The following is a 17,914-nucleotide window of genomic DNA, read 5'->3' on the forward strand; positions in this document are numbered from 1 at the left end:
AAGGGTTAGGAGTTCGCGGTGTCAGTTCGTCTTGATGGAGCGGAGTACTGCACTCATTTCCCATGCTTGGTTACCAGTCCGTTGATCAGCACTTCGTTGATGTTGTTCCGTTGTAACACGTCCTTAGGCTTGCAGGGACGAATCTGCCGAGACCGAGGTCCGTTGCGCCTCGGGGTTTCCATGGCATCGGTATCGAGGAGATGACCTTTGACCACACTTACACAGGGCGAGGAGACGGTAACTAATTATACTGCCTATGATGGGTCGGGAAGTGGAAACCAGGACCCGAATACGTCGTCTCCAAAAGACTTGGCTATACTGATCTACCTCTCAAAGTAGGGATGGCGATGAAAAGAGGAGATCTACCTTCAATGGCAGACATCTCGCTGGTGAAGCTGAGTAGTGGATTCAAGCTCAACCTTGGGAACAGCACACTATATAGAATGCTAATGTGGTCCTCTGAGGATCTCAGCTCTGAGCAAATCAATCTCCGACTGTCGTCCTCCTACTTCTAGTGTGTCACATCCTGACTATTGATCCTCGTGTGCATCACGATGACGGAAAAGCTACCAGTTGATTATGCTAATCTTCCAAACAAGTCTATACTCATCACTGGAGGTGCTTCAGGTCTGGGACTCGCTACAGCAACTCGCTTCGCAGAACATGGCGCGTATATCACGCTTGTCGACCGGAACGAAGAGCAAGGCAGGGCTGCTGAAGCGTCACTGACTTCAAAGGGCTATCATGTAACATTCATTCAGGCCGATGTCACGGACTGGACGTCCTCGGTCCAAGCCTTCAAGCACGCTGTCGCCTCAACTCCTCGGAAGACTCTAGACGGCGCCTTCCTCTTCGCTGGCGTTGGCGGTGACGGACGCAATTTGACGAAGCAGATCGAAACAAAGAATCCAGAGGTCAGTCTCGACATCGACCCTATCGAGCCAAGCACGAAAGTCGTTGATATCAACCTCGGCGGCCTCCTCAAGAGTGCAAAGCTAGCACTACATTACTTCCGTCTTCCAGCCGCGCCTGGCGCACCACCTATCTCTCCGTCCAACGGCCAAAAGCCGCTTTTCCTCGTCGCATCCCTAGCTGGGTATATCGACTACGACTCAACCCACTACTGCATCTCGAAATACGGCGTACGAGGTCTCTTCCGCTCTCTACGTATCGCCTCTCACTTACCCGACAGTATCTTCACCGTCAATCTCGTCGCGCCAGGCTACACACCTACACCCATGGTGATGAACTACAATCCTGGCGACGGAACAAGGCAAAAGGCCATTGAAGCTGTGGAAAAGGCTGGGCTGTTCGCGCCTATCGAGTATGTTGTTCAGGCTGCGTCTCTGTGCGCAACACGGACTGATGCGGTCAACGGACGGAGTTTTGGAACGTGGCCGCATGGTTGGTTTGATCAGATGGAGGACTATGATGAGTGTTTTGGTGGGAAGACTGTGGTTGAGCATGGTGAGAGGAGTGGGTATAGGAAGGCGGGATTTCTGTGATTTGCCTGCTTTGGTCTCGATGTTGATGGGGGATAGGGTCCGGGGGAAATTGTGAGCCGATAAATTTAGCTCGTGTCTACGTACCTGCAGTATGATGGGATTTGGTCAGCTATTGTCGAGTAATTTTAAACATTGAGGACATGTTGTATGAGAATTCAAAGCAGATACATATCGATGGCTGCATTTCAACATACAAGCGATCCCTCTCACAAATTGCATGGGGAGTACGCCCGCTGATGTTGCGGGCGTCTCAAAACTGTTTGTATTAGGATAGTGGACCTGGTCGGGCTATATATTCGTTCACGACATTCGAAGAAATCACTTTGCGTGCTTGCTAGCTCTTTCCCTTTGCCAGAAAATATATCACACCAGACTGGCCAGCATCGGCACTACCTTTGGCTGCCAACAATGTTCCTGTTCTCGGCGAGCAAAACTGCAACACAGATGGAGATCAGAGTCAAGATGACGATCAAGACGAAGACCTAGACGATAGTTTAGACCACGCTGCCGATGTTCTTGTGAACAACAAAGCTCTCACTCACGATGAAGATATTGCCTGGCTGAATCGGATTCACCTTCAAAACCAGCAGGCACGCTCGTCCTTGAGTCAAACTCCTCCTCAAGGCCAGGCCGTTCCTCTCACGCCTCAAGGTCAGACCATGTCCGACCGAATCGGCGAAATGGTAGGATGAGTCCTTACCAATCGAGAAAACAAGAAGTACATGCTGCAAACACCCAGTCGCTAGGCGCGGTATGAAAAAGCTCGGATTACTGCCAGATGGGTCATGCTTAAGAACATATAGCAGTAGGCCAAGAATGCCATCATGAAGATGGCCGAAGAAGACCTCGAGAAGGCTGCTAAAATACTCCAGTTTGGAGTCATCGCCGCACAACTACTGCAACGATGCCAGGCTGTTAGCTTAACTGTTCCGACAGGCAACACAACTCAAAGTCTGAACGAGGCACCTACCGAGCTGGCGGAGCCATTTCGTTCTTCTTACGCTACAGACGTCACGAAGAAACATCTCCGATCCAAGACGGAGTTATCAGTTGTTCTTGAGATTGTGCTTACTTACGAAAGGTCTGCACTGCCATCCAATTCCCGGTCAGGTGGTGGTGTTCAGAATGCCACTTGCCAGGTTTGGGCAGATTTGCAGACTAGAGGCATCGACGTGAGCCTCCTGCAACTGCATAATAAGCTGGAGAAGTTCTTCACTCCCTTGGCGTCACAGAGCTTGTCAACAGTGACGCTGAATATCATACCAGAGATCATCGACCGACTCGACATGCATATCGAGACAGCCGGCCGCAACAACTGTGCCGACTTAGATACTACCGTCGATCCAAACCACAGAGCAGCCTTCGCACCGCCAGAGGATGATTTGCTATTTAGCGTCCCTCTCAAATATGTCAGCGACGTTCTTCACGGCGGCCAGCAACGCCAAGAAGATGGCAGGGATTGAACAGAGGTCTTGGCTACCGCGGCGCTCAAGGCATATCCTAAAGTCTTTAGCCAATCAGATTTCACAGATGGCATAAAGCGCGCAGAGAGAATTCAGTGCTGTGTCGCGTCGAGTACGGCCCACCGTCGTTGCTGTACAGGCTCAACGAGGCAGTCTCAATCTCCAATAGTGAAGCCTCAGAGGCCAAGAGCATAAGTCGTGAGGCGGAAGAACTACTGCGGCATTTCAAGAACGAATACGAGGACACGAACCCAGGAGTGCTCCCCAAGAAGACTGCTACAGGATGATTTGGGGTGGCGTCCAGGGACGATGGCGTGGAAGGGCAGAAGACACGTTGTACGATATGGTATACCTCTCAGCCTCGATCTTTATTGGGATATAGCGATGCGATTTCTGATTCGAGGAAAAACAAAAATAAACTATTATTCCAAAACTAAAACTGTGACGACTAGCCTTGGATCCTACTCCAGATACTGATCCGTTTATCATACGTAGTAAACCCATCAGTAGTTCGACCGGAGTCAGCTCTATTCAAAAAGGCTCGGCATCAAATGGTGACGTGTCTACTGTGGACATAATACGCATTACTCATGGTATTGCAGCACTTGGTGTTCAGCAAAGGCGTCCCCCAGATGGCTACAAATTGCATCAAAGAGAGCTATGGCTTCTGCCGACCACCAAATGTCCGGTGTTATTCTGCGACAGAAGACAGGTTGAATGCTACAACAAAACAAGCAATGCATTAAGGTCGAATATCACGAGTACTGTGACAGGACAAGTGGTGCACCGTGATAGGACAAATCCGGTGGCGCACAACCAAGCATAAACGGAGCCATGCTAAGCAACCTCTAAGGCTTATGTTGCGGCTATGACGAAACACACCTTAACTTACTTAGTGTGAAATCAAGCAAGTATCGTATTAAAAACTATCTGAGGTTAAGTTACGTAGAACGGCCGATTACATATAAAGTACAAGTAAGGCTAGCGTAATATCACATTGGTATGGATGAGTCCTTCTAATTTACACAAACTTCTGTTTATACTGCATGCCATCGCACTACATAAGTCAGTCACTTCTCGAAGTATCACAGTACAGGCTGAAATTGTCGAAGATTGTGCCCAAAACCGGCGAACATTAAATCAACCAACCTTTCTTGATCCAGGTTACAGTATGTCAGAAGCCAGATGCGGAGCCCCACCAGGTTTCCTAAGACTAGCCAACGACATGCGATCGTGTTGAAGCTACTACGTCGATCTCATGCACCGAATTACACATTCGAATCTTCTCTTCATCGGCATCCAACCTGTTGATGTCCGATCACTCTCTGCACAGTCATGGAGTCAAAATGCCATGAGGCACAAGAAGCTAAATACAAGAGGACCGTGTTCCCGTTCTTCGTCTACCTTGTTTCCGAGACCCCATCTTCTTACACTCCTTGGTCTTCTAACTACTCAAAATGGAGAAAGAAGTCGACGAGCAAAAAGAGACCTCACTGGAGTCACAGAACTCACCACTCGAACATCTGGAGACTGATGTGCGAGAACTCGATTTTGTTCCGCCGACAGCTGAAGAGGAAGCAGCAGTCATAAGACGCCTCGATTGGCACCTCCTGCCATTTGTCTTCTTACTCTACTCGCTCGCGGTTCTTGATAGGTCAAACTTGGGAAACGCGAGACTCGCTGGGTTACAGAAAGACGTCGACCTCAGTGGCACGAGGTACCAATGGCTTGGAACTATCTTCTAAATCGCGTGTAAGCCGATCGCTGCCCATCAAATCAACTTCGCTAACATAGGCAAAGACATCTGCTCACAATGGATGCTGATCGGATGGAAGGTCTTCAAACCACATCAATTTTGTGCCTTTGCTGTGTTTTTCTGGGGCTTCATTGCTACTATTCAGGCTGCTATAGTCAACTGGCAGGGGCTGATGGTCTGCAGGTAGGAGAGCACAAAGTCGCTGTCTTTGTGCATCAGGTGTTGACGCTTTACTAGATTCTTTCTTGGAGTGTCCGAGGCGATGTTCGGGCCAGGGGTCCCCCTGTATCTTAGTTTCTTCTATCCTCGCGAGAAGATAGGTTTTCGTCACGGCGTCTTCATCGCTGGTGCCGCAATGGCTAACGCATACGGATCTGCCTTGGCCTATGCGCTATCTCACATACATCACAGCGTCGCACCCTGGAAACTCCTTTTCATCATCGAAGGTCTTCCCACGGTGTTACTAGCCTTTATCACCTGGTTCTGGCTTCCAGACAATATCGCCTCGGCTCGATTCCTCGACGAACGTCAAAAGCAGGTCGCCAGTATCTTCGTGGCTCGAAATCAACAGGCTGATCCCAGCGGGTCAGGTTTCAAGCTCAAGGAGTGTCTTGCTGCATTCAAAGAACCAAAATCTGTTCTTTGCGGTGTCATGTATTTTTGTTACAACGTTTCCTTCGCTTCACTGCCACTTTTCGTTCCGACCATTATTTCCCAAATGGGCAAATTCACTCAAATCGAGGCGAACGGGCTCTCAGCACCACCATACCTCCTTTGTTTCTTCACTATTCTTCTTATCACCTATCTCTCTGATCGAGTCGGCGTTCGAGGTCCCTTCATCGTCCTCTGCGCTTGGACAGCAGGACTTGGCTTTCTTCTGCAAGCCAATACCAGCACAGTCGCACCTCGCTACGTTGGCGTCTTCTTATCGGTGCAGATCTTTATTTGCGTTCCCCTCACCTTGGCATGGGTTGCGAATATTCACCAGACTGAATCAAAGCGAGCTGGAGGCAATGTTGTCCTTGCCACTATCGGGCAGTGCGGTCCACTGCTCGGAACCAACATCTTTCCAACTAACGAGAAGCCTTACTTCCGCAAAGGGATGTGGATCAGCGCCGGCTGCTGCTTGGCTGTTGGCTGTATAGCGATTTTGCTTAGCACCATGTTGATCATGGAGAACAAGAAGATGGAACGAGAAGGGTTAATCCCGAAGAAGGGAGAGAAGGCACAGCACAGCATCGCCGATGGTCAATCGAAGGTGCCAAGGTTCAGATATATCTGGTAAGCTGGCTGATGTTAAAGGGCTTGTTACAGCACTTTTGAGCTTGCAAAGTGTTGACCTAGCAAGCACGTGAAGGAATTCCTATATCACATCGTGAATGATTTTGACAATGTATGCAATCTGCTGGCGAGTGGTGGTCAGTTAAATATATATCGGCACCAGCAAATTAATCAACTCATCGTTACTACTGGCTGTGAGAAGAGTACCGAGTATTGAAATAAAAGGTTAGACGAACGATTCCTATGACGCGTCGCGTTGCCTTCTTCATACACGCTCACACCAACAATGCTCAGATCCAGGGCCTAACAAACCTGACTTCCTGTAATACTGTAGCTCTCCTTCACATGCAAATCACGATAACGTCCGTTGAGGCTCGAAGTGCAGCCGGAGGTTGCGAACTCTTCGAGCAATATGTAGCATGGATGCGGGCGAAAGAAAGAAGATATGACACGGGAGAACACCCTAATAAGAGGTTCATGAGCTGAACTGAAAATGCTGTTTTCGCTACATAGATTTTTGCTCCAAAACTCATATCAATTGTCTATGGTCCGCCCCTCTCCTACAAAGTCCAGGTGTGTGTGAGCATCTTGTATGCCAGGTAGGTCGAGCGCTCGATGTACAGTACTCCATAACACCTTGCGTGCAAACAACGATGCTATCTACTCCATCTTGTTAGTAGAAGCACTTCCCTCGTCGACCGTGTTTGTGACTATGGATAGCCCCGTGATCTGAGTCTGTCTAACATCATACCAAGATCGTCTGCACGTTGATTGCCATTCTATTGCAATCCCTGCAACGTCTGTTGTGGTTGATGATAATTGGTTGGGTCAAACTGACCCTGTAACTGATTCTGCCATCCTTCCATATAGCCATCAGGCAAGGCTGGATCGACAGGAGGCTCTTGCTGTATCTGATCTTGGTCTTGAAGCGGAAGTTGCGTCTCCACTTCCGCTGCTTTCTTCTTGTCAGCGCGCTTGGCAGCCTTCACCTTCAATGCTTTCTTGGCATTGTCGGCGCGTGGATGGCGCTCGAGCTTGCCTTCGGCGACAAGCTCCGATTTGGTTTTCTGTTTCCTTAGGCGTCGTGATGTTCGTTCTTTGAAACCTAGGTACTCGTCGATCTCACGTTGCTTTATGTTGAGCTCGAAGTCTTTGACGAATTGGGTTAGGAGACGGAGATCCCTGATTTGAGCGACACTGGCTTGTGGGCCTGTCTTTTCGAATATGCGGAGTTTGCGTGGCTTGCCAGATTTCTGTATTGGTTCGCCATTGTCATCGAGGGCGTCTTCGTCCATTGCATCCTCGTCGCCATCGTCTTGGACACCGCTGACTTCTTGCATGTCATCATCCTGAATTGGTGGGGCCTCAGCATCGAAGCTGCCATAGAATGTTAGTGGTACAGACGAGTCGCTTGGTGAGCCGCTTACATGTTCTGATTTTGATCATATGCCCGGTCACTTTGGACGCCAGGTATCGATGCCGCCATTGTAATGTAGGATTGACGCGTCGCCAATTGCGTGCACGACGATTTAGGAAGAGAAAAAGCAGGAGGTTCGATGCCACTCACTGCGCTACGCGTCCAGCTTCTTCAAGATACGCGCTTTTCGACGCCTACAAGCCGTGTTGAACTCTTGGTTGGGTGCTATGGTCGTCCACAACAAGTGGCCGGCTCTGGAGTGGTAACGAGAAGTGGTAGAACAACGTTGCTGGATGTAGGTTGTAGTTACAAAAAGCTGGGACTTGGAGCTCCAGATCGATAAGCTAAATTCCACACGTGACTGTCAGTAGTGTGGCACGGCTTGTTCAGCACATCCGAACTTCAGCCGAAAGTCATCCATCAAACGCATGATTGACAGGAACAAAGTGCAAGGGTAAGCCTACAGTTGTTTAATGGTTGTAAAAGAATTGAAGCAATGGTTTATACAAGCTTGAAAATCTAGTTACCCTCGCCAAAAGCATAGTTGAATTTGAGCAATCCGTTGAGGCCTCCCACCCAACCATCGTCACCACCAGCACCAGCACTGCTTCTCCTCATAACACAAGGTATTCCTCCTCGCCATTCACCGTTCTGCTGGGTGACTTCCTCGCCTAAGACACGAAGTTCTGTGCCGACGCCTATCCCTTGTTCTCTTCTCGCACCATCGATGCTCACTTCGACTTCCCTTCCCCTATTCTTCTCACTCAACTTCAAAGTAATAGGTGTTGACCATGGCAATATGAGCGGTCGGAAGCTCAAACTTCTTGGACAGATGGGAGTAAGTAACAATGATGGCACCAAGGGATGAATAATGCTGCCGCCACTGCTCAGACTGTACGCCGTGCTTCCAGTGGGCGTCGAGATAATCATGCCGTCTGCTACTGCTTCGGTAAGGAACCTGCCTCCCACGAAAACATCGACGATCGCCAAATGTGGTTCTCGTCCGCGGTGCAGTAGGACTTCGTTCATAGCATGCATATCTCTTGATGAGCTCCCTTTCGTAGTGAGTCTGTTTCCATTTGCATCGTAGATGCCCACTTTCAACCTTTGCCGGACTAGCACACGAGCACCTCGGGTCGAGCCCATAGACTTGCCTCTGACGGACGACCACCCTGTGAGACTATCTTTACTGCCGGTATCACCGTCAGATATCGTGCTTTTACGCTCGGCCTCTGATCCTGACATATACGTCTCGCGGAACGCTCTCTTGAACTCTGCAAATTTCCACTCGCTCAAAAATCCTAGAGTACCCATGCTGAAGGACAATATCGGCGGCACACGTGCAGCCGCAGCGAACAACGACGAGGCGTGCAGTATTGTGCCATCCCCTCCGAAAGTGACGATCAAATCGACCTTGTCGTGGTACAATGTTGTTCCATCCCCCTTATGAGGTGAGCTGCAGACATTGAAAGGTACTTGGGTCTCTAATTCTGTCGCCACATCTGGCTCGAGCAGAATATTGATATTAGTGTATGTGCTTTTGATATGAGCAGCAAAATCTTTCAGCGCCTGAGTTGTGGCTTCTGCACAAGTTTTCTTGATAAGCAGGATATTGCGCGGAGGTTCTGACCATCTTAAATAAAGCAACTCTGAACCTGAAGTTTCCTTGAGCTGCAGAGGCACATGATCTGGAAGTGTTGCAATGCTATGCCATTGTCTGAAGGGTGATGCATGAAAAGAGCGGTTTATGCTCGGCAGCTGTCGGTAAAGAGAACACCATCTGTTTTTTTGGTTGCAGACAAGCTGCTGGCTTGAGTACTTATCTAAGAGGATGCTATATGCAGGTCGCACTCGATTCATGTCGATGTCTAGATAGTCCGGTTTGCTCCAGTGAAGTAAGAAACAACTAGTATCCACGAAAGACGAGTAGACCTCATCTTGTCGTGCGATCCCATGAAAACACACGCCACTTCAACATCGCATAATACAGTCTTGATGAAAGTCCAATTCCCTTGAGTGGAAGACAATAGAGGTACCAGGTGGTAAGAGAACTTGAGCTTGGATCAGGCAACTATACCGAAACTCCATTCTAGGTAATTGAATGGGGAACTTCATCGACCACGCAATGATTTTGTCGGGGCCGCAAGCCCTCTCTCAAAATCGCCCTATTACTACAGCTAGTTAGCAGCTCATTTGAGTTCGCATTCCAGACGCATTACGAATCGAGATTGACGCGTCAGCCACTTGCCATGCCTCGCACGGAGGTGCGGAAAAATAGTTTCTATGTCGGCTTCGCAACAGCTAAGCGGTAGAGAGCGGACTGAGCTCCGAAATATACTGTGTAGAGCGAGTGCAGTAAATCTGCTTCAGATAGTGTTGAATGCTATCGAAAAGCATCGGGGACTGGTAGAGAAGCCCATATATGAGGAAGCGAAGCAGATCTGCAACAGTATAGACATCAAGAATGATGACACCGAAGATGATGACACTGAAGACGAAGACGACGAGGATGAAGACATCGAAGAAGGTGATGGAGACGGAGCTAGCACTGAAGCAAATGGCACAGACGTGTATCGTGGCGGGAATGAGTCCAGCGGTGGGCAAGATATCCCACGCAGTACTGTGGAATCAATGAGTTTTGGTTCATGGGGAACTGACCCATACATCATGTCACTACTCGATCCTGCAATTGGCCCTCTTGTAACGACGACATCGAGACTCTCGCCAAAGAAACGCAAAGCGACAGAAGCCATTCTCACGTTAGCAGAGCGTCAGGTTGACGGACAATCGGTTCTGAAGCGCCTCAGGAGATACCACCAATCGTTGCTTGCTCGCTGCGTTAGGTGCGGAGCCTTGTGCGACAAAGAGGACTCTACCGATGAAGTATGCACCTATCATGATGGGGAACTCGAATTGGAAGATCCTGATGGTGAATTTCCAGACGATGATCGACCATTTGAAGAGCTGATCTCGAATGAGACGAAGATAGAAAACCTGGGCGCCTTCACATGGGGTTGCTGTGATGAGACCGGGAAAGCAGATGGATGCCAGCGGCAGAGGCACATCTTCGTGGGCAGGAAAACGCATTATTGCGAGCTGGAGATGTTGAAAGAGATGAAATCGAGACACACGCAACTGGTCGTCTTGTGAGAAGCATTCGTTTGTGCCTACGAGCATCTGCACTCCTGCTTCACCGTCATATCTCTGCATCCTTTACGCCAGGGATAGCCTGATGTGTGCTTGGTAAATCAAGACCTCCCATAATCTCATCTTCTGGCATGTCAGGACAACTGACTGATTACCCTTTTCTTTGTCTGCATCCACATTCACACGAGATTCTTCGTCGATGATGAGACGCTGGTACTGCCCATCCATAGCAGCAGAACACCCATGGTTCCGCTGATGGCAGACAAACACAGTCCAGTGATATTGGTCCAGCTAGCGTCTACCATGGCGTCCCAGTGCGCAGCAAGCAGACTACAAATCGGCTGGATGATAACTGGACAGCGAAGTCCATAACTGGGGAGGTTGTCGTATTTTGTGTAAAAAGTCCATCTGGTCAAGCCAAACCCAGCAGCCCATAGAATAAGGACAACAAAATCCCATGGTGCAAGCTGCGCGACCAAGCGGTAGGAGACTAAGATCGGGATTAGGAGGAATACGAGAGCGGTAACGAAGGCAGCACCCGCAAAGGCGAGGTTGCAGTCCTAGAGATGTGTCAGTTATGCTCACTGAAGAGAGAGTCTACTTACGATTCTCCATGCTATCTCACCCTGGAGGAAGATTGGTTGCTGAGCAGCATAGAGACCTAGCGCCACAACGGAGACAATGGCTTGAACGAGACGAATGACAGTGTTGACGAAGACCACAATCCACTGTTTGTTGGAGGCGTCGCGATAACCCATTTTCAAGGTTGAGGCACGGAATAGGTGAAGAACTTGAATGGATGTCGTTCGAAAGAGCGACATAGTAAAGAAAACGTTAAAGAACAATGTGTCATACGTCCTCGCCTGGAACACGAGAGGCCCTAATTGTTTCTCGACTTTCACTTACAAGTGAAAGCTGGGTGGTGGAAGCCCCACGTCTCGGAATCGAAAACTCGATTTTCAACAATCTGGCACCAAAACCGTGCCCATTCTAAATTCTTCAAATGACCCCAGCCTTGATAGCCTTGCCACCTCTTACTGCTCCAGCAGTTCTCCTGCCAACACACCACATCAATACACCCATCGTGCCACTGATCAAGAACAAGGCAAGTCCAGCAAGATTGACCCAAGCACCGTCCATCATCGTCTTCCAGTGACCGATATATTTGTCGTAGTGGTCTAGAGCACTTGGATCGCTGACTTTGAATGTTTCCTCGTCGTCATAGTTGTGCATAAAGACGGCTTTCATAAGACCGAAGGCAACGCCCCATAGAATCATGCGGGTAAAGTCCCATGGTGCAGCAAGAGCAACAGGTCGATAAGAATGGCAGAATCATCAGAACAACAGCTGTTATGAGAACTAGTGATGCAACGACGAGGTCGAAGGTCTACCTATAATATTAGCGCAGGTAAATCGAGGACGGAAGCACTGACGATTTTCAAAGGTAGGCCATGATCAAGCCAGTAGCCTTTCTGCGTGCCATAACCCTCCAGTGCTGCAGCTGCGACAATGATCTGAGTGGAGCGCGAGTGCGTTGGTGAAAACAACAAGCTTCTCTTTACCCGAGGCGTCACGGAAACCCACTGTGAATGGTTGGTACGTGGTTGAGTGTGGTTTTTGGTGGTAAGATGAAGAGTTAGAAGAAGTAGGACAGAAAAGTGATCAGATGGATTGTGAACCGATGAAGTGTTAGCATAAATCTTGTTCCTGGTGACACCGCTAATTCAGTATTTGATATTCTTCTGTGTCTTGGCCCCGGTTTAGTATTGCATATTTCACAAGCTGAACCACTTTCCGCCCCTTCGTTCTAGTACATTACACTAGTAGCCTTCAACAAGGCAAATACGGATTGCCTGCATTTAAATTCGTCTAGCTAGATTAGCAGTTTATATCGACAAGCAGTCTGTGTTTGGCTTCCACGACGTGGACAACCGCAATGCATCAAGATTGAGCTAACGCTACAGTCCTCACACACTGGTGTCTGAATGCGTCGTGCATGGTTGGAACACATCCAGTGTTTGGTCGATAGATTGTAGTCTCAGCACACCAGAAGCTCACTACACAGCATTTCCTGTATAAGGAATAAAAAGAACATCTCTCTTGGACGTGCTCGAAGAAACTGGCAGTTCTGTGAAGGGTCGAGTGCAGGTTTCTAACAGCGATGAAATTAAGAAGGAACGATTTGGGGATTGGGGGTCATTTTATTTTGAGTGAAACGAAGCTTGATGTCCTTCTCCTAACCGAATGGCTTGAGCCTTCGCCCGTATTGGCCAAGACAGCGGCCATCCACATAACCATGATCTTCAACGACTACGATTATCAAGCTCTGCTAGTCGACGAGAACGACCTCGTTGTGACTTACGAGCCATGCTATGCTTAGAAACATAGAGTCGAAGAACGTTATCCAGCATTTATCTCGATTTCCCACCAGCAGATTCAGGTGACAGTCATGGCAAACCTCTCTACTAAAGACGAGCACAAACAGTCAGTCACTACCGGATGATGTGTCAGCTTGGAGTGATGAGGAGAAACACGACTATCGATTCTCTGATAAGGTTACGACGGATATCTCCAAATGAAACCAGCCATGAAGCGACTGTTTTGTCGTGACAAAGACGGTGCACACGAAGATAGAGAACTACTGCATTCACATTTCTGCCAATCCTGCCTACCAGTCAGCACCAGCTCAACTCTGCACGGCCATGGCAAGCTCTAAGAATGCAGTCTTGGTCGACCCCTCGGTCTTTGACCCAGCAGCAATCAGTCAAGACACTCATGCATTCAACCAGAAGCTTATGGACATCATGAGAGGGGCACCAAAGTGGTACGAAGTTGGTGCAGAGCAGTATCGCAAGATGCGGGAGCGAGGCGAGACACCCTTGCCTCCTCTCACACTACTCGACTCAGCCGAGCAGACCAGTATACCATCTCGAGATGCAGGTCGAGACATCCCATGCCGAGTTCTTAGACCTCAAAATGGCAAGCCTATCTCGGGCGTCTACTATCACATACACGGCGGAGGATGGGTTCTGCAAACCGAAAAATCACAGGACATTGTCCTGCAGAATCTAGCAAACACGAACGGGATCTTGCTGTTCTCTGTTGGCTACCGCCTCGCTCCAGAGAATCCTTTTCCTGCTGGACCGAATGACTGTTATGACGCCGCGGAGTGGCTAGTAGATAATGCAGAGTCCAGATTCGGTGCGCCGCTGAAATACATTGGCGGTGAGAGTGCTGGTGCTCATTTGTCGATGCTGGCGATGTTGCATCTGTTGCAGCACAAGGAAAGCAGATACAACTCTTTCAATTTTTCTGGTCAAATTCTGCACTTTGGCGCATATGACTTGACCAATTTACCGCAAACCTATAACTTCGACCCTCCAGAAGTCCTGGTTCTGGACCAGGATTTAATGAACCACTACTTCGACGCTTTTCTACCGGGAAAAAGTCTGGTAGAGAAGAAGCATCCAAGCATCAGTCCATTGTATGCTGATTTAACCTCGTTGAGAGGGAGGCTCGCGCCTGCTCTCTTCACGTGTGGTACCTCAGATTGTCTGCTTGACGACACGATTTTCATGAGTGCAAAATACCAGATGGCAGGAGCCGAGACAGAGGTGTTAATTGTGCCAGGTGGCTGTCACGGTTACTGCATGTTTCCTAAGGACACGAAAGGAGCACAAGCTGATGTTGCAATGCAGAAGGTAGAGGATTTCATAAGTAGGCACAAATAGAGTAGAGGTGTGAAACTTCAATATCAAATCTGTCGAAAATGTACTCCGTACACAGATGGCAACTACTGTGCGCCTCGGCAAATAGATGACTTGTGTTGCTTGGCGGGTATTTGGATTTCAGCTTCGTGGCTTCAATTTTATCGAGGAAGGTAGAGGCTCATTCGATCATGTCGATGTCGTCGCCTCCAGTAGTGGCATGCTGTGCAGGCTGGTTCGTCTCTTTACCCGCATCTGTGCCCCAGTAATCTTCCATCTCAGCATCTAGCTCAGCCGCAGTCTTCTTGGGTCGAGCTCCTGACCTCGGAGCGTCTCTTGGTGGGCGCTCACGTCTCTCACCAGGCCGTCTGCCACCTCGACCATTTTGACCAGGCACGTAGCGATCAATATTCTCTGGTGGTGGCTTGCTTGTATCGCTTCGGTGGTCTCTGCCCGAACCTGTTTGACCACGTCTCGAACCGTTCCTTGAATAGTCTCTTTCCGCGTCTCCAACAGGACTCTCACTTCTTCTCCTTCCGCGACCACTAGGTGCTTCTATGCGATCAAAGAGGCTTCTGGGATTCTCGACGCGATCGAAGGGGTTTTCTCGTCTGGTAGTTCGAGGAGGTAGAGGCAGAATAGTCAGTCTAATAGGCTGTCCCTTTGCGTTCGCTCCGTCGAATTCTTTTACTGCCAACCGTGCATCGCCTATGAGGTCGTAGGTTACAAAGGCTGTTCCATCTGACCTTCCAGCTCTATCGTATTGCAAACGCACGTCTTTGACTGGCGCGATCCTTGTGAAAAGGTCGAAAAGATCATCTTCAGTTAGATCGTAATGTAGATTGTCCACTCGAATCTTTGCAGGCAGAGGTGCTCTGTCGCGTCCGCCATCACGGAATCCATCCCGGTCGTTGCCTCTGCCACCGTCTCTGCCTGGTGATCGTCGATCGTTGTAGTCTTCTCGTCGGCCTCCACGTGGTTTAGATTGATACTGATTTCGTGCTATTCAGAAAATTAGACTTTGCTCTTGGATTTGGAAACGAATGTTTCCTGCATAGCATACACTCTGGTTCGTCATCGTATCTGTCATGTACCCAGTCGTTATCGAGATCTTGTCTTTCATCTCTCCTGTTCTACACCAAGAGAGGAAATGTTAGCGGTCGGTCTAGATATGGTGGCCCGGCTCGATTTGGTACTTAAAGAGCATCTTGTGGTCGGTACATGAAGCTCTCTGGAGGACATATGAAGGTTGTGAGGCCGTGTAGTGGAGAAAGTAGAGAATCAGCGGACCTGGCAGACCACATCAGCATGAGGCAAGAAAGACAGTTTTGCTTTATTCACCTTTTTAATGCCATCCCGTGGGTATGATGGAGGGGGACGATCTCTGCCATATCTTGGTGGTGGACCTCGCCCGCGAGGCTATCGATGTTAGTCCTTAGTGCATGAGGGAGCAGCAACGATCATCTACCTCTCTGTCCGGTAGCGGTCGATCCATGCCAGTTGTGCAAAGTTGAAGTCGATGTATATGAAGGTGAGAAAATTCCTGCTGAGAAGACGTCGGAAGGATTGTGAGATATTACAGAAATAACTCCCGGGACGTGGAATACTGATTTGGGGGTTCCGGAATGTGTTTGCTGTATACTAAGGACGTTAAAGACTGTTGCGAAATGTGCAACGTCGAGGCTGCAATTGCGAGCCAGGAAGAGGCTAGTGGAATTGGCTCCGAACCAATCAAGACATAACCTACTTGATTGCGCTTCGCGGCCTCTAAGCTTTCCTCCACGCGTGTCTGTCGCGCCTTCCATGCGACAACATCTCATGAGCTGGTACTTCCACTCGTGTCTTAACGCATTGACTACGCAGAGCTTAGCTACGTATTTTGCATCTGAGGTTCTTAATCTTGGGTACAAAGCAAATGTCCCCACCTATCGTATCAAGCCGTGACCATTAGTACACGAAGGGCTTCTTGCCATTGCTGCTATTGACGGAAGTGCTACTAGCTCTAGGTGTACACAAGCATGGCTGGAATTCACCCCGACCGAACGATACCAGCGATCCAGAGTGCCGAAATTGGGGGAACTCGCTCGTCGGACGAACAGGCACGTTGTCGAAAGGTGAGGTATGCCACTTTCGTGAAATATTCAGGCAATCACTCCTACGAGTACTGAGGCGATCCTGATACTCGCTGCGATCGAATGCTCATACTTCGCGGAAGTTGAGTATCGTTGGAGAACCTAAAATTCACGCACGGCCTCTTGACGCGAGGCTCTCTTTTTGCGGAGAACACGGCATGAAACCCGGTTCCAGGACTCCAGCCTCAGCAGTACCAGAGGATATATCTGGCCCAAATTCACGCCCAAATTGCAACCAACGCTTGCAATACGCACAATTGAATCTCTTCCTAGAATTAGCTTGCTCAGATTGTCAACATGAAAATCCTCATCACAGGTGCTGGCGGCTTCATCGGCCAATTTCTTGCACGACAGCTGCTTGATGATCCGAATCACCAACTTGTCCTCACAGATATCATCGATTGTCCAGTGCCGAGAGGCTCAAAGCATCCCAAGAATGCCACCGTTATCAAGGGTGACCTTTTCGAGGAGATCGACAAGCTCGTCACAAAGGACCTTGACGCCGTATACATCTTTCATGGCATCATGTCATCAGGTTCAGAAGCAAATTTCGACCTTGGTTTAAAGGTCAATCTCGATGCTACTCGTGTGCTACTGGAAAAGCTCAGACACACTGTTCCAGGTATCAGGACGATCTATGCCTCAAGTCAGGCAGTATACGGCCGACCGTTTCCAGACACTATTACCGAGGACGTGTTTCCAACCCCAGAAGGCTCGTATGGCGCAGAGAAATTGGTATGCGAAATTCTGGTTAACGACTATACACGAAGAGGTTTCATCGATGGACTCAGCTGCAGATTTCCGACCATCTCCGTCCGACCAGGCAAACCATCACAGGCGGCGAGCAGCTTCATCAGCGGCATAATCAGAGAGCCACTAGCTGGTCAAGAGTGTATAGTGCCTGTTAAGGATCGGCAATTTCCATCATGGGTTTGCTCTCCAAGGACACTCATCAACAATCTAGTGCACGCTTTGACGCTGCCGGCTGATGCATTACCTAGCCATAAGCGAACAGTCAATATGCCTGGCCTTCTGGCCACAGTTCAGGATATGATGGATGCACTGGCGAAGGTGGGCGGTAAAGACAAATTACAGCATATCAAAGAAGTCGACGATCCAGAGCTCGGCGCCATCTTACATTCTTGGGCTTGGAAGTTTGACAACAAACTTGCTTTGAGCTTGGGCTATAAACCAGATACCAGTTTTGAGCAGGCCGTCAGGGAGTATGTAGATTGGATGAAGGAGCAGAAACAGGTCAATGGCGCTTAGATGGACTTTTCACTGGCTGTACGGCGTCCTTAATTGCCTATAATATGCTTACTCATTTCTATTCTTTATCTTTTCACGACCTGCACCATCTCCCATCCTCGGTCTGGGTTCCGACCAAATCCGCTTGCCGCAAGACTTTCCTAGTTAAATTGTGGTGCTGCTCCGCACAATCCGAGTGCGGAGAATAACCTCGTGTATCGATTTGGCAGTCTTGGGTTACTTCATGCAAGGTACGCG

At 49.1% G+C, this 17,914-nt stretch overlaps 9 protein-coding genes across 9 annotated transcripts; 5 read left to right on the forward strand and 4 right to left on the reverse strand.

The window, feature by feature from the left end:
- Positions 1 to 554: 554 nt before the first annotated feature.
- Positions 555 to 2,968, forward strand: LTR64_007331 (uncharacterized protein; the record flags this gene model as incomplete). Its single annotated transcript, XM_064901652.1, has 3 exons — positions 555 to 1,467; positions 1,878 to 2,188; positions 2,315 to 2,968. 3 exons carry the CDS (start codon positions 555 to 557, stop codon positions 2,966 to 2,968), a joined length of 1,878 nt encoding a protein of 625 aa, XP_064752728.1.
- Positions 2,969 to 5,079: 2,111 nt separating this feature from the next.
- On the forward strand, positions 5,080 to 6,009 carry LTR64_007332 (uncharacterized protein; the record flags this gene model as incomplete). Its single annotated transcript, XM_064901653.1, has 1 exon — positions 5,080 to 6,009. One exon carries the CDS (start codon positions 5,080 to 5,082, stop codon positions 6,007 to 6,009), a length of 930 nt encoding a protein of 309 aa, XP_064752729.1.
- A 775-nt stretch (positions 6,010 to 6,784) lies between these two features.
- Positions 6,785 to 7,491, reverse strand: LTR64_007333 (uncharacterized protein; the record flags this gene model as incomplete). The annotated part of the gene is made up of 2 exons (XM_064901654.1): positions 6,785 to 7,382; positions 7,433 to 7,491. The coding sequence occupies 2 exons, from the start codon at positions 7,489 to 7,491 to the stop codon at positions 6,785 to 6,787; spliced, it is 657 nt and encodes a 218-aa protein (XP_064752730.1).
- A 450-nt stretch (positions 7,492 to 7,941) lies between these two features.
- On the reverse strand, positions 7,942 to 9,055 carry POS5 (NADH kinase pos5; the record flags this gene model as incomplete). The annotated part of the gene is made up of 2 exons (XM_064901655.1): positions 7,942 to 8,991; positions 9,053 to 9,055. 2 exons carry the CDS (start codon positions 9,053 to 9,055, stop codon positions 7,942 to 7,944), a joined length of 1,053 nt encoding a protein of 350 aa, XP_064752731.1.
- Positions 9,056 to 9,705: 650 nt separating this feature from the next.
- On the forward strand, positions 9,706 to 10,572 carry LTR64_007335 (uncharacterized protein; the record flags this gene model as incomplete). The annotated part of the gene is made up of 1 exon (XM_064901656.1): positions 9,706 to 10,572. The coding sequence occupies one exon, from the start codon at positions 9,706 to 9,708 to the stop codon at positions 10,570 to 10,572; it is 867 nt and encodes a 288-aa protein (XP_064752732.1).
- Positions 10,573 to 10,748: 176 nt separating this feature from the next.
- Positions 10,749 to 11,327, reverse strand: LTR64_007336 (uncharacterized protein; the record flags this gene model as incomplete). Its single annotated transcript, XM_064901657.1, has 2 exons — positions 10,749 to 11,129; positions 11,175 to 11,327. 2 exons carry the CDS (start codon positions 11,325 to 11,327, stop codon positions 10,749 to 10,751), a joined length of 534 nt encoding a protein of 177 aa, XP_064752733.1.
- Positions 11,328 to 13,271: 1,944 nt separating this feature from the next.
- On the forward strand, positions 13,272 to 14,300 carry LTR64_007337 (uncharacterized protein; the record flags this gene model as incomplete). Its single annotated transcript, XM_064901658.1, has 1 exon — positions 13,272 to 14,300. One exon carries the CDS (start codon positions 13,272 to 13,274, stop codon positions 14,298 to 14,300), a length of 1,029 nt encoding a protein of 342 aa, XP_064752734.1.
- A 157-nt stretch (positions 14,301 to 14,457) lies between these two features.
- Positions 14,458 to 15,518, reverse strand: LTR64_007338 (uncharacterized protein; the record flags this gene model as incomplete). The annotated part of the gene is made up of 3 exons (XM_064901659.1): positions 14,458 to 15,278; positions 15,340 to 15,409; positions 15,498 to 15,518. The coding sequence occupies 3 exons, from the start codon at positions 15,516 to 15,518 to the stop codon at positions 14,458 to 14,460; spliced, it is 912 nt and encodes a 303-aa protein (XP_064752735.1).
- Positions 15,519 to 16,705: 1,187 nt separating this feature from the next.
- On the forward strand, positions 16,706 to 17,677 carry LTR64_007339 (uncharacterized protein; the record flags this gene model as incomplete). Its single annotated transcript, XM_064901660.1, has 1 exon — positions 16,706 to 17,677. One exon carries the CDS (start codon positions 16,706 to 16,708, stop codon positions 17,675 to 17,677), a length of 972 nt encoding a protein of 323 aa, XP_064752736.1.
- Between the last annotated feature and the right edge of the window lie 237 nt (positions 17,678 to 17,914).

This window comes from Lithohypha guttulata, assembly GCF_036872675.1.
Source record: "Lithohypha guttulata strain CCFEE 5908 chromosome Unknown scaffold_5, whole genome shotgun sequence".
In the NCBI taxonomy this organism is placed as follows: Eukaryota; Fungi; Ascomycota; class Eurotiomycetes; order Chaetothyriales; family Trichomeriaceae; genus Lithohypha; species Lithohypha guttulata.